General features: G+C 44.9%; 1 protein-coding gene across 5 annotated transcripts; it reads right to left on the bottom strand.

Moving 5' to 3' along the window:
- Positions 1 to 5367: 5367 nt before the first annotated feature.
- On the bottom strand, positions 5368 to 12380 carry TRNT1 (tRNA nucleotidyl transferase 1). Of its 5 annotated transcripts, none has more exons than XM_076346688.1 (8): positions 12318 to 12380; positions 11977 to 12124; positions 11052 to 11245; positions 10320 to 10458; positions 9939 to 10065; positions 9511 to 9704; positions 9087 to 9337; positions 5368 to 7213 (listed from the first exon to the last, which is right to left on the bottom strand). In XM_076346688.1, the coding sequence occupies exons 2-8, from the start codon at positions 12122 to 12124 to the stop codon at positions 6965 to 6967; spliced, it is 1302 nt and encodes a 433-aa protein (XP_076202803.1). In that variant the 5' UTR covers positions 12318 to 12380; the 3' UTR covers positions 5368 to 6964. The 5 variants fall into 5 exon arrangements, with proteins under 5 accessions (XP_076202803.1, XP_076202808.1, XP_076202805.1 ...); XM_076346693.1 differs by having other exon boundaries at positions 5368 to 6145; XM_076346690.1 differs by having other exon boundaries at positions 11977 to 12092; positions 12314 to 12370.
- Between the last annotated feature and the right edge of the window lie 2345 nt (positions 12381 to 14725).

The raw sequence follows: 14725 nt of genomic DNA, 5'->3' as shown, positions 1-14725 counted from the left end.
AATAATAATAATAATAATAATAATAATTACACAAAGCAAGTGATGCACAGTACAATTGCTCACCACCTGCTGACCGATGCCCAGCCAGTCCCCGAGCAGTGGCCCCCCGGCCAGCTTTCCCCAGTTTAATGTACTGAGCATGACGTCCCATGGTATGGAATGTCCCTTTGGCCAGTTTGGCTGTGCCCCCTCCCAGCTTCTTGTGCACCTCCAGCCTTCTCAGTCGGTAGAGCATGGGAAGCTGAAAAGTCCTTGGCTAGTGCAAGCACTGCTCAGCAACAACTAAAACATCGGTGCGTTATCAACTTTGTTCTCCTCCTAAATCCAAACCACAGCACTGTACCAGCTACTAGGAAGGAAATTAACTCTATCCCTGCCGAAATCAGGACAGAAGGGAAGTTTAGATTTACAGGTTATATCCACAGAGCTGACAGCTCTTGCAGGACTGTCCCGTTGTGGTTCAACCAGCAGCACCAGAAATGCGTCCCAGTGATCTGGTTTATTCACCCATTTTATTAGGAGAATGTTCTCCGGGCTGGGTTATCAAGGAAGCAGCAAGATAGATACAGTTTTAGCTTAACTCATGGTGCCAAAATCTAATTTGCTTAAATTCTGTGTATGAAATGAGCTTAATCCTGCTTTGGGGCTCAAAACACAACTTCATTTTTCCTATATGACAGTTTCCAAAAATGTCCTGCTTGCTACCTCATAGCTGAGACCGTGTCGTCTATTTTATCTTTCGGAGGGTGGTCACAGCATGTTCAGAAGCTCCCAGAGGTGTTTTGGGAAGGGATGATGGTAACGCGTGTCTATCCCAAACATGGTAGTTACATAGACCAGCATGGAAGCCCACCTGCCTGCTGCCAAGCAGTTCTTAGTTGACTTGCTAAACAATTTAATTTTTGAGTAAACTCCCTGTTTTTCTTGTTTTTCCAGTATTTTCAAAGCAGACACACGTGAGGTGGCTTAGCCAGCGCTTTGGCCTTTCTTTGCTCCAGAGGAAACCTCGCAGGGATTTCCCAGGTACCTGCCTCGTTTGCAGATGTTGTTTTTCCACGCAGACTGCATTCCTGATGCAGGATTTGTTCCTAGGGCAGAGTTTTTTGCTCTCCCTGAAGTTCTGCAGTGTACCGTGGGCTTTCCCTTTCCTCTGTATTTTAAGACCTTTGTGTCTTCGGAGTGCTTGCATGGCTGTGTGATGAAAAGCGTCCCAAGTGCTGAGGTTGTTCAAGGGCCACGTGAGATTGATTTATTTTATTTTATTTTCATTGACAAAACGACTAGCCAAGAGTAAACACAAAGGAGGGAGAAGCAGAGCAAGCAGGCCAGTACAGGGACAGCAGCTGCCCGTCGGGAAGGCTGCTCTCCCGGCGGAGCAGGAGCGGGCTGTCACGGCAGGCTCCCCTCCTGCTGCCTGCGCCCCAGGAACGGGCAGGGCAGGGCCAGGGACCGCCTGCGAAACGCCAGCTGCTCCTACCTATATACACACCCACCCTCTACACCCACGTATCTATACATACACACACCCCTCTATGTATAGATACACACAGCTCTATACTCACACCCCTCTGTGTGTGTGTATATGCATATGCATGCCATATATACATACACATCTATGTATACATACATATACTTATAGATACACAGCACCTATATATACACACACCTGTATATATGTACATACATATCTACATAAACACACACATACCTCTATACAACCCCCATGTATACACAATCTATACATACATGTATACATAGATGTACATCCTCCTCTCTCTCTCCACACAGAGAAATTTATATCTACGTGCATCTATTGACACCCAATGATATATATATATATACACACACATATACACACACAGACACAGATACACGCCTGCATAGCCACCCATCCCCATATATATATACACACACGCACACATATGCAGATATATAGACACACAGACACATATCTAGGTACACTACGCACACACCCCCATTCATACACACCTATATGTATACATACACATCTACATGTACATGCAGATACATCTATAGACACCCCCCCATACTACACCCTCCATGTGCGTATGTTTGTGTGTGTGTGTATACACACATGCCTATATATATATATACGTGTGTGTCTCCCCTCATACACCCCCCCCATACAGCCCCCCATAGCTACATACACATCCACACCTCTCCTCAATATATGCACATCTACATATACCTGTGCATGCTCCACACCTCGCGCCCGCCCTCACAGGTCCCCTTTGGGCTCCTTCGCCGCCCGGCCGCAGCTCCAGCCCCGCAGCGGCACCTCCTGCCCCGGCCTCTGGGCCCCTCTGCCTGCCCCTGCCTGCGGCAGCCCGGGGTCCCCGTCCCCTGCCCGCCCCTGCGCTGCCCGAGTGAATCGAGAAGCGGGATGAGAGGATGCGGTGCCTGATCCGGTGTCCGTATGTCAAGCCATAACGATATTAGTCATCATTACGTTACATCTTCTACACCCTTTTTATACGGGAGCGTTCAGCTTTCAGAGCAGGTCTCTGCCAGCTCGTGTGCAGCAGGACTAGGTCGGGATGTCAAACTGAATTTGTTTTTATTTTTAAAACCAATCTTCCCTATGTAAATACCAGCGCAGGCACCTTATCTTCCCTCCACAAGCGACCGTGGTTGCCTTGATCGCTTTTTTCTGCGTTGTTAGTTCCAGATAAGCCCTGTTAGCCAGCACACACCAGCGCCACGACGAACCCTCGCGCCCTGGGGACGACAGCCCACGCGGGGAGGGCAGCCTCCCGCTGCTTCGTATGCGTGAGCGTGGCTTGGTGGAAGTGAGATACCGATATCTAGATATAGAATCATAGAATCATAGAATCATTGAGGTTGGAAAAGACCTCTAAGATCATCGAGTCCAACCGTCAACCCAACACCACATATAGATATCTCTCTCTCTCTCCACACACAGACATATGAGCTATCCATCTATCTATGGCTCCTAAACTTTATATATTTTTTAATTAAAATATAGTATATATTTCTTATTATATATATTTTTTCCTGTATGTATATATACATGGATTTGTATGTATATGTAGGTGTGCGCACACACATACACAGGGTACAGTGGGGGTGTGCCTAGAGATGTATAGACACACCCCCACTGTACACACACACACACACACATATAGGTGTATATATATGATCTATCATTCTATCTATGGCTCCTAAACTTTATTTTTATATCTATAAATAAATATATAATAAATAATATAGTGAAATAAATATTATAAATATGTAGAATAATAATCAATAATAAAAATATATAACGATTAAAAAAATATAATAGAGAACATGTATTTTTAGATATATAAATCTATGGCTCCTAAACATTTAATGTATATATATAGAAAATATATATTATAATAAATCTGTAATATGTATACATTTATATGGTATATATTTTTTATATTATTACATATTTATTATTCTATTATATATTATATATTTATAATATATAATATGCACACCTTTATATATATTATTTATTATAATATATATCGTGGTTGGTTTATTTATTTATTTGTTTATATTAAGTTTAGGAGCCATTGATAGATAGATTATACATAGGTTGGGGGGGGTGTATAAAAAAATATAAATCTCACCTCCCAGCGAAGGCCGTAAGGCAGCGCAGCGGGGCCGTGCCGGTGGCAGGAGGGATGCTCGGGCACTGCCCTCCACGGCGCGGCCTCCGAAGGGGCCGTTGAAGCTCCTCCGCCTCCCTCCTCGCCGTGCAGAAGTCTTGGGGCACTTGTAGTTATTTTCCTTCTCTTCTCTTTGCTTCAGGCCCGAGGTTTATGGGCTCTGCAGGGAGAATTAGCCGTGCCCTGTCCCCTTAAAATGCACCCAAGCCAGTCTGGCCTTTTAATCATTTTTACAGATCGTTACATCTTGGGAGAATAGTAAAAACCTTCATTAATCCTCCGAAGCCATCTGGAAAGGAAAGCAGTTTGTGCTGTTCACCATTTTGCCCTTCACACGCGGTTCCCTCCCCGGGCAGCGATGAGCGCGGGCGGGGAGCAGGTGAGGAGTGCAGAGGGACGGCGCCTGAGACCCCCCCAAATCCACAGGGGCTCTGGGCTCCCGGGGATGCTTTGCTCTGCAGAGAGGGGCTGCGTTCCCGTCCGGCTGCTCCGGGCTCCAATTTGAATGAAAATTAGCTTCCCCCACAGGAAAAAAGAATTTGTTTCATTATTCTTTGCAAACTTTGGGGATACGTCCCCCCCAAGGACAAGTGGGCATAGGGGAAGCGTTAGTCTCTTACTCTTTTTCCAACAAACCCGAGGAGGGATGGACTGAACATCAATACTGGCAGCCGGTTTTGGCAAGGGCTGTCACGCTGGGGAGCCGGGAACAGCTACCAACCAGCAAAGCCACGCGGGGTTTTCTGATGTGTGACTTTAATTACAACACATTGCGAATATTGCTTAATTAGCCAAGCAATCCATTGGAGAAGAGTACTTCTCTTGACCATGTAAGTATCAAACTGCTTCATCTCTCATCTCCCAATTTGATATTTAAATAGCTCGTACTCCAGCATTTATTCAAAACACCACTTTTCCAGAGGTCAAGCTGGTACTGCTTGCTTAAAATATGCTATGGTTATGATTTAAGGCAGTTTCATTTTTAATAGGGTTTAATGTCTTTGAAATATAGTAAAGCAGAGATGCTCGACAGACCAACAGGAAACCTCAAGCCTAGTACGATTTTTAAATGAGCTATTTGTGCAAATGTGCGAACTACGCTGAATTCACGGCAGGACTGTTGAATTAAGATGCTCTCAGAGTAATCGGTTTGTGCTGTTTTTCACAAGCGCTGGAGATTGTAAAGGTTTCAAGCTCGTGTCCTTAAGAATCCTCCCTCCAAGTGGACTTCGACCCTGACAACAATTTTGGGTAACATAAAGCGTAGTTGCTAATATTTTACCACCTCCACAGAAGTTGCCTTAAAAGATGCAGTTTTGTGGGCTGTTCCTTACAAGAGTCTACTATAGTACTAAATTTTATACTTGTCTCCCTCCAAAGATTTTAGTAGTTCAATAAATTGCACAAGGAGGCTTCAATGTAATTACATAATCAAATCAACCACCACCATGTTCTTAGGAGATTTGCCTTATTAGCAGAGAAAAACAGCACTTTTTTTGTTCCCTTGCTGTCTTCCCGAAGTTCCTAAGTACCTTCAGAATAATTTCTTTAAAGTAACTGACTTCCTAGGAAAAAAAAAAAAAAGCAGCTGGAAAGTTAACTATATGAAGGCATAAAATGCTGATTTTCTGTGGCACTGCTCTGGTATTACTGCCATCTACTGTTGCAAAATGATATCCGAGGAAAATGAAATCCAAGCCATTTTATTAGTTACCATGGTTTTGTAGGAAAACTTAAACCTGCAATAAAATTTATACACGCAAGAAATGCTCTCAGTTAGAGCTACTTTTTTGTGTTTTTAAAAGCACACCAAAAAAAGCCAGGGACGGTAAGACATGTTCATTAAGAGCAGCCAGGAACAGCACCGCTTCAAAAACCCGTCTTCCACAGCACTACTTGACGGCTACCGTCCAAACAGACTACGAACTCTTCACTGAGCCCGCTATGAGTTATTCGGTACTACACGCCAACAACTCTCTCCTTGTCTCGGTTCCCTTCCCCCATGAGTTTTAACTAACAGTCAACCCCCTTCTCATATTTTCCAAAATGTTATCGATGTATTTCTTTATTAATTTTGAAGGGTCAAATTGTTTAGAAGTTCCTTTTGAACTGAATGCAGAGTGCATTTTTAATGTGGATCTGTTCAGATGGAAGAACTCTAAGGCTAATTACCACAGAAACAACACAGGGAAGATCCTGGCCTGACAGCAGTAGGGACGTTAAGACTTCTTCCCAAAATAATCCTACTGAGTTAAACAGAATGCCTGCAAATCAGAGAGGAGGTGAATGCCTCTGGGTCTGACTGCTGTGAGTTAGGGGAAAAGGTGCGGGGAGAAATACTGAAGGCAAACCGGCGCTTTCTCGAGAGCGTTAGCACTCCGAAGGTGACAGAGCCACAGGACTTTGCTCAGGTTCACTCTGTTTAGGCAAACTCACACCATCACCTCAATTCTGCTTGTGCATCACTGGGAAAGAAAAAGGAAAGAAAGCCCGAGTCAGCTACCAGACACGGCGGGGGGAAAGGCAGGGAACCTGGATCTCCCTTCCCTTCTACTATTAACATGAATAGCATGTTTCACACACGAAGCTGAAAACATACTGTAGAACCCTTGGCCGGTTTTCTATGGATTTAGTTACTTGGTGATAAACAAGTTACTGAAAAACCACTGAAGAGAGAAGAAGTTCATGATGCTGACTCAGCTAAGTCATCCTTTTAATCTAAAATTGATTCTGGAATTATGGAAAACAAAAATCTTTTAAGAAAACAGACTTGTTTTACACAGTAAGACTGTTTGGGAACTGCTGGAGTGAGTATTTCAATCGGGTATCTAGCTTTAACTACAAAAAGATTTAGAGCTCATTACTTCTAGACACTTCATCACGCTCCTAGGCACAAAAAAACCCCCATGATTTTATCTAGAGGATAGAAACACCTTTTTTCGGTTGGTGGTTTTTTTCCTTTTAGATGTAGCAAAGTCAGAATGAGAAAAATCTTGTTATCACCTCTAATGCCCGGAGTCAAGATAAAGTAGTTAAATATTTATCATTAAAATACAATAAAAAGAGGTAGAGACTGTGGAATTTGGCAAATAACCTTTTACATTACTACAAAATTAAACTTCTCCTTGCAAAAATTACGAATTAGTAACAGGAGAACCGTGCTGTCTGAAGATCTTAAATATGACAAATGCTATATTGGCTGCGACAACACTGAGGGAATTATTTACTGGTGTCTCAGTTACACTTAGAACAGGGCACAAACAGTTCTCTACTATTATTCAATTTTACAACTTCTTCAGGCAACTTAACAGTTCTTCCTTATCCATGTGGTATCCACTCTTCTTCCATTCATCCCTTAACTGCTGTAACGCTGTTCCAATTTCTTTTCCAGAAGACACACCCATTTTTCTTAAATCATGGCCACTAACAGGAAAAGATGGAACAGTCCATTGCTGCATTTCTCTTAAAAGATGTTCTTCTCCTTGGTATTTTAGAAGCTCACAGATCTTGGAATTTGTATTAGCTTCTCTAGACTAAAAGAAAAAAAAGGGAAGAGAGGATTCACTATGACACAGTAGAAAACAGCTCAAACTGTGCTCAATATTGTGTTATTCCCATGACATCTTATTAAGCAACATCTGGATGAGTTGGAACTATGAAAGCGAGGATTTCTTCTGCCTCACAAGTTTTTAAAACTCAGTCCTAACTTGGAGGCTCTGGGAGATCCTTGGAGACTTCTTGAATCCCAGGTAATAGCTGTAACCATTATCTTCAACCTCCAACTGGAGAGGAACTATTACCTGTCCTGCGGGAGACAGGCCTCACGGCAGAAACTGCTGTCTCTCACCTTCAGTCTCAGGTTCTGCAATAGAAGTGCAGAACTTCACCTCAAAATTACTTGAGCTTTGCTGTGGAAGAACGTCACAGGTTGCCTACTGAACAGTACTCCTCACGAAGAACACGTACCGATGCTCCAGGAATTGCACCAACTTTCAATACACAATTCAAGGAGTTGAATTTCACATAAAAAAGCTGGAGTCTCTTGAGGTCCGGATCCTGTCTCATGTTTTAGTGCATAAAGGGAGATCAGCTGGGACAGTACAGCAAACTGTCAGTCCCCAGGTATGTTCACAGGAAACTTCTGTTTCAGATGATTAAATATGACATTCTTCAGCCTGACTGAAAGGTAGGCTTTTAAATCTGGTCAAAAAGTTGCTACAGAACACAAGGTGCTCAGAACTGCTAAAAATGTGGTGGGGTTTTTTTGTTTGTTTGTTTGAAATAATTTCTAAGAAATTAATTTAAAGCCTCGGCATTTTGGATGGGAAAGAAAAAAGCTTTTGAACCCAAGCAGAAATGTCTGCTATTTATCCTCTTGCAAAACTAAACTCTACTAATGGAAAAGAATCTTTTTATATCTGTTTTGTAACAGATATAAAGTTATATCTGTTATAAAGATATAAAGTTTCTGCTTTATGTTGCAGAGACATGCCAGGACATTCGCAATAGCTCCTGTTAGTTTCTGGTCCCCTCTCCAGAGGGAAAACAAAGGGGAGAAACAAACCAAGCAACCACCCCCACCTTAGTTAACTGGAACTGGTATCAGTAATACCAGGATATTCTTCCAGTCACTGCGACGATACTACACTGGGAGCAATCCAAATTTGGCTATTACTTTTTGTCAGTACATCCCATCTTTCTGATGAAAATATCACGGTCTTTAAAACCTTGGCAAAAATTTGCCTAAAGACCAATAAACAAGCCTGCTGATGAATCATAGAATCATTGAGGTTGGAAAAGACCTCTAAGATCATCGAGTCCAACCGTCGACCCAACACCACCATGCCCACTAAACCATGTCCCTCAGCGCCTCATCTACTCGTCTTTTAAATACCTCCAGGGATGGGGACTCCACCACTTCCCTGGGCAGCCTCTTCCAATGTTTCACCACTCTTTCAGTCAAGACATTTTTCCTTACATCCAATCTAAACCTCCCCTGGCGCAACTTGAGGCCGTTTCCTCTCGTCCTATCGCTTGTTACTTGGGAGAAGAGACCGACCCCCACCTCGCTACAACCTCCTTTCAGGTAGTTGTAGAGAGCGATGAGGTCTCCCCTCAGCCTCCTTTTCTCCAGGCTGAACAACCCCAGTTCCCTCAGCCGCTCCTCATCAGACTTGTTCTCCAGACCCCTCACCAGCCTCGTTGCCCTTCTCTGGACACGCTCCAGCACCTCAACGTCCTTCTTGTAGTGAGGGGCCCAAAACTGAACACAGTATTCGAAACGGCGCTTACTTGACTCTTTAAGACCCTTTTTTTCCACTAGGCATTGTCATCTCTGCTACTGCGTCAAACTGGAAATTCAGTTTACTGTGAAGAACCAAATAAAGCAACATGAAATACACTTACGTCCATTATGAAGTCCTGATATGGTCTAAGTGGTTCTGGACCCACAGCTTTCGTTAACTCTTGCCGGTGCTTCACTAAAAAAAGGCCAAGGTTTTTTTCTTCTTTTGAGATTTTCAGCCTCAGATCAAGGTTTGTGACATCATCCTTCACCTTGAACAATGATGTCAGAACAGTCATTGGTTTTGGACACAGATTTTGAATATTTTTAGTGACTCTGTCAAATTCCTCTAAACTTCCATCCAGTGGTAGTCCTAAAGGGATACACACAAAAAAGTGCAAGAAAGAGTGTTAGTAAGAAATGTGGATGTTAACACGGGGCGGGGAACGAACTAATTTATTTCTGGGTAAAAAGTTTTATCTCACTTTGCCATGCTGCATTTGTATATGATACAGGAGTAGGAAATCAACCTTCATTTCACTTTACCTATGTATTGGGCAATATCCAGCTCATACGTAAGTCGAACCAAATGATTTACATGGTTTCCAAGAAGAATTTTTTTCAGTTCCACCCAAATCCTTTCTCCTGATATTGCAGCCAAACCTTTAGCATTTTCTTTAATTGCTTGCAGCGTACTAGGTTCATGATCACCAGGTTTTTCTGCGATTCTTCCATAAAACCTGCCAAAATAAAACCTCTGTATGTTAGATTGAGAACAATTATTCCACTTATTACTGCTATTCAGAGAATCAATGTCATGACAATGTTAAATATTCTAATTTATGATACCAGAGGAAACTTAACAATATGACAGTTACCACTCTTTTTACATCACTGATCTCTTTTTGCATGTTTCTGAAACCTTCTAAAATGCTTACTTCATTTCTTTATCTAGGAAAGGCAAAACCTAGTACCTGAAATATCTCAGGATTCGTAAATAATCTTCTTGTATTCTCTCAGTTGCCTTTCCTACAAATCTAATTTTCTTGTTTTTCAAGTCTTCATATCCATTAAAAAAATCATACAGCATCCCATCCAAACCTAGAAAAAGAAGAAAAAGAAATAGAAGAATATGAATTTACAAACACGTCTGGCACAATTAAACACTCTCATTTGAAAATACAAAAGACAAGTTGTGTGGTTTGACCTGGTTTGTCAGATCATCTCACATATTTGTATAGACCTTTCAGCTGATAGCAGTACAAACAAACAAAATTGAAACAGACTGAGAGAATTTACTGGCTTAATTTGAAAAGCGGTGTTTCAGCTAAATATTTGCTTTTGAAAGAACTTACCTAAAAACATGGAATTGACAGTCAGATCCCTCCTTTCAGCATCTTTTTCCCAGTCAGTGGTGAATTCAACCTCCGCATGTCGTCCATCGGTGACAACATCTATTCTAAGAGTAGTAATTTCAAAATTCTGTTCATGGAGCTGAAAATCCCACAGACATTGTTACTTCAACACAATCACGAATATAAATGTAAAAGTTGTATATTTTTTCAGCCTCATGTTTGTATACAGTTAGTGCTCAAGCTGGATACATGCAAACCAACATGTACCATGTTTTTCTACAGAGCAGACAATCAAGAAATACCAACACCTGAAAATGATCTTTGCATTATTCATCTTCTAGATAGCCTGCAGAAATCTTCCTGCAGAAGATGGAATAAGAAGCAGAGGAACGAGCAAGGCAGAGGAAGCAAGACTTGGGAAATCAGGAGCAGGAAACACTGGGATCAGCTTCCCCACTTTATCTGAACATGTGGGTGGCCTACATTATCTTTTCTAGTGACGACACAGCAGCATGAACGGGTTATGCAGAGGTAAGGTGCATTAAAATACAGTAATTAATTGAATTCTACAAACAAAGTAATCAAAAAATCACTCCATACTTTAAAGCAGGGTCTCATTTAAACTTAGTGCAATGCTTTAACAAAGAAGGAGCATGCTACCAGTTTTCTCTTGGATATGCTGCACATTCACAGATACAGTTAGAAAAGATCCAAGTCAAAACATAAACCAACCCTGGCAGTAATGGTTCCATGTTTTTCTCCTTTGTTATTGATCAGACGAACACCAGCAGATGTGAACATTTCCTTCATCTCTGCTGGTGTAGCTGTAGTGGCAAAATCTATATCTTGCGGTGTCATTCCACTTAGTAAATCCCTCACAGCACCTCCTGCTATTCTCAGCTCGTAGTTCTTCTTCTCAAACAATTCTGGGAAGAAAAACCATAAAGCACTCTCTCAAACAAGAACATAGCACGCTGTCAGCCATAACCTACCTTTTCACAAATTAAGATCATAGATGTGGGAATACATACTCAAATATGCAGTAAGCAGCAAGTACGTACGTACCTCACAGCTTCATGGAAAATGCACAGATTAGGTACACAGCTGAGCACCCACATGTATTTTCCCAGTCATTTCTGATATATTAACAGGTTGCTAATTGATACTGGGGGACTCTGGGCTGTGGAACATTTTTAGCAGTTAGTAGCTGACAAGAGAAAAACGCTTACTTTACTTATGGCAGAGCACAGCGAACCGTGAATCCAAATTTCTTCAGGAACAACACCCCACGACGGCTGATGAAAACCGAGCTCCGCCATGTCCTTTGACTCATTTTAAAGTTACAGTGGCTAGACGTGAAGAGCAGCACGCACCTCCCAGAACACAACAGCTACCCAGGCTGCCCTTTAGCACCCGCGACCGGGCCACAAAAGCCCCTGGCCTTCTCCCTCGTAAGGGGATCAGGGGCTGCGCCTACAGCGGGGACAGGACGCAAGGTGCAAAGCCTGCGTTCGCCGCCCTGGCTCTCCAGGCCGGCGTTTTTGGTCCTCCTCACGCCACAGCAAGCGGGGACACTTTCGGAGCCGCGGCTCAGCTCCGCGGAGGCCCAGGCCCTGACGCCCCCGGGCCGGGCCGGGCCGGGCCGGGCCGTACTCACCTGCCACGCTGCGGAGCCCCGGCGTGAAGAGCGCCTGGAACTGGGGGGACTGCAGCTTCATAGCGCCCGGCGCTCGGTGCCGCAGCCGGAGCGGCGGGAGCAGCCGCAGCCCGGCCCTGCAGGGCAGAAGCAACACCTCAGCCCACATCTGGGAAGAAACAGCGACACGACGCGTCAGCCGGGCCGGGCCGGGCCGGGCCGGGCCGGGCCGAGCCGCATGGACCCCGACCCCGGCCCCGGCCTCCTCCCTCTCCCCCCCGGCGCGCCCCAACCGCCGCACGGAGAGACCCCCTCCTCCCGCAGGCACAGGGTCCCCAGGCCGCCCCGCCACACGCACCCACCCGCGGGGCTCCCGGCGCGCTGAGGCGACGGCGCTAGGCCCGAGGAGCCGGTTCCTGCCGCCCGGCCTCGCCCCGGCGCGGCGCGATGAGCTCAGCGGCGCGACACGGCCCGGCCCGCCCCTTCCGCCGGCGGGAGGCGCGGCCCGGGCCCCGCTGAGGGGAGGGCCGGGGCCCGAGGCGGGGTCAGTCTGCCGGGCAGGCCCCGGCCGAGCTGGGACGGGGGGACGCGGGTGCTGCGTGTCCCGGGACAGGAGGGGCTTTGCACGGTTGAGCGCTGAGGAGCCGCAGGTGAAGCCCTCAGAGGCCAGCCCGGAGGTGCCTTCCGCTGTGGGAAAGCAGGCGGGCGTTTGTCCTGCCAAGGAATGCAGCACGGAAGAAGGGAGTCACAAAAGAAACAGTACAAAACATGAAAGGTTTACCGTGCCCTGATTTCAGCTGAGAGAAAAAGAAGATTACAAAGGGGAAAAAAATACTTCAATAATGACACAACCGTCACAAAAGAAATGGGCTAATTACCCCAAACACACCACTTGCGAAATCGCTTCTGTAGTCACTGAAACACCCCAGCGCCAGTGTTAAGCCACTGCTGAACCGTGTCCACCAGCTCATAGCTGCCGAACTGTGAGAAGCGGCTCGGTATAGTTTAAATACTAGGTTTATGTTTGTCAGCCTGGATTGATTTAAGATTTCTTTACTGTGTGGAGATGTATGGACAACACGAGATAATGTGGGAGTCCTGGGGATTTGGTACAGTTCGGGGGGGTCAGTCCTTCCCTCCTCACGAGTGTAATTCCACTGCTGAGATTACTGAAATTTCACTGTGTTTGGCCACCTGCACGTCCCCAGGGCTCAGGAGAGCTGCGGCTCTCGGCGCTCCTCCCTGTACCGCTCCTGCGAGGAGGCATCTCAGAAGGGTTGGAAGGAGTGGAGCCTGAAGGAGGAGCTCACCCAAATGCGAGTTAATTGGGAGTGTGGTTCCCTTTGAAGCCCGAATAAATCTCTGTCTCAGCAAAAAGAGTGCTACAGGTTTCTTGGGAACTGGGAAGAAACGTTACACAGATCTATCCAGCCTTTTAAGCACCTAACAAATCAGCAGACAGGAGAATGCTTATGAGCACTAAAGGGGTTTTTTTGGAATGACCTATTCCAAAAAAAATCTCAGATCTCCAGTAATGTAGTCAGGCCTGTGTAAGAACATAACCTTTTCTTACCCTTTTTTTGTGACTACTGTTTCGTATTAAAATCCTGCTTCACCTTTAGAAATTACCTCTTTTCTACAGAAACATTTTGCTGTACATGTCAGAGCTCTCTGCCCAGTAATTAGCTGTTTATTCAGAGACTTATGGGCTGGCCAGACCTTAGGAGGTCACCTAATTTATCTCCGTGCCTGATGGCAGGATTTGATTACGACTGTCATTCCTGGTTGATGCCAGGTGCCCAGTGACAGAGCTTCTTTCAGTCCTCGGGCGCCTGCTCCACTGCCTCCCTATCCCTAACACTGAAAGCTTTCCCTGATATCTAACCTGAATTTTACTTGTCGTTATCTTCTAGTCCCAGCCCAACAGACTTGGAGAGCATGTGAAAGCCTTAATGTGTTACATTTCTGCACAAGTCTTCCCTTAACTTGTTTCCTCACTGGTACTTTTTAGGCTCTGGTAGTATCCTTTGCTGTGTACTGGCTTCTCTTCGTCTGCTCCATGGCTTTCTTAAGCGCAGTGTCTCAGCTGGACACAGTGCGTGTGAGTGGAGGCTTTATCAGCGCTGTGCAGAACGGAAGGATTACTTCATGCGTCTTGCAGAGGACACTCGCTTTTAGCTGGCCTGGGGTGCCTTTTTCACAAGTGCATCACATTGTTTATTCCTCTTCAGTTTATGACCCTCCAAAACCCCAGATCCTCGTCTGTGGAACAGATACCTAATCAGTTGATTATTTATAGCTAGTAATTTACAGTTGATAATGCCTAAATGCAGTTGAGAGCTTGTCCATATTGGACTGCACCCAATTTCCACCAATTTGTCAAGAACTTTCTTAATTCTAGTCTTAGCCTCCAAAGCACTCGCCTCTCCCAGCTTGTGTCACCTGCATGTTTGTGTACTCTGTACTTGCAGTCCATGTTAATGAATGTAAGTCATTGGCTGCCTTCTTGTCCTTCCTATAACTCCATTACATATAGCCCCACTTTCTGCAGGGTCTTCTCTAGGCCCTTGGGTTGGTTTCTGCTGCTGGTCCTGCCTGTGAGCCTGTGTTATCCAACCCTATGGATCACAGCTCAAAGCTCTCAGCACGAGGTTAGGAAGCGGGTTTTGCTCTGGTACAGGTAACTTCTCAAAATACCACTGATGTCCACATGGCTGTATGGCAGGGGCATTGCAGACGATGGTATAAAACCATTGGACAAAACCTGCAC

Source organism: Aptenodytes patagonicus, chromosome 8, assembly GCF_965638725.1.
Source record: "Aptenodytes patagonicus chromosome 8, bAptPat1.pri.cur, whole genome shotgun sequence".
Taxonomy (NCBI): domain Eukaryota; kingdom Metazoa; phylum Chordata; class Aves; order Sphenisciformes; family Spheniscidae; genus Aptenodytes; species Aptenodytes patagonicus.
Note: the sequence above shows the minus strand (reverse complement) of the source record. Positions and strands in the feature narration are given on the sequence as shown.

Excerpts from the sequence above, each read along its gene's own strand:
- TRNT1 (XM_076346688.1), bottom strand. The coding sequence starts at position 12,124 with ATGTGGGCTGAGGTGTTGCTTCTGCCCTGCAGGGCCGGGCTGCGGCTG. Across the intron at positions 11,246-11,976 it reads GGGGCTCCGCAGCGTGGCAG|AATTGTTTGAGAAGAAGAAC; the intron begins GTGAGTACGGCC and ends TTTTCTTCCCAG. Across the intron at positions 9,705-9,938 it reads CGAATCCTGAGATATTTCAG|GTTTTATGGAAGAATCGCAG; the intron begins GTACTAGGTTTT and ends TTATTTTGGCAG.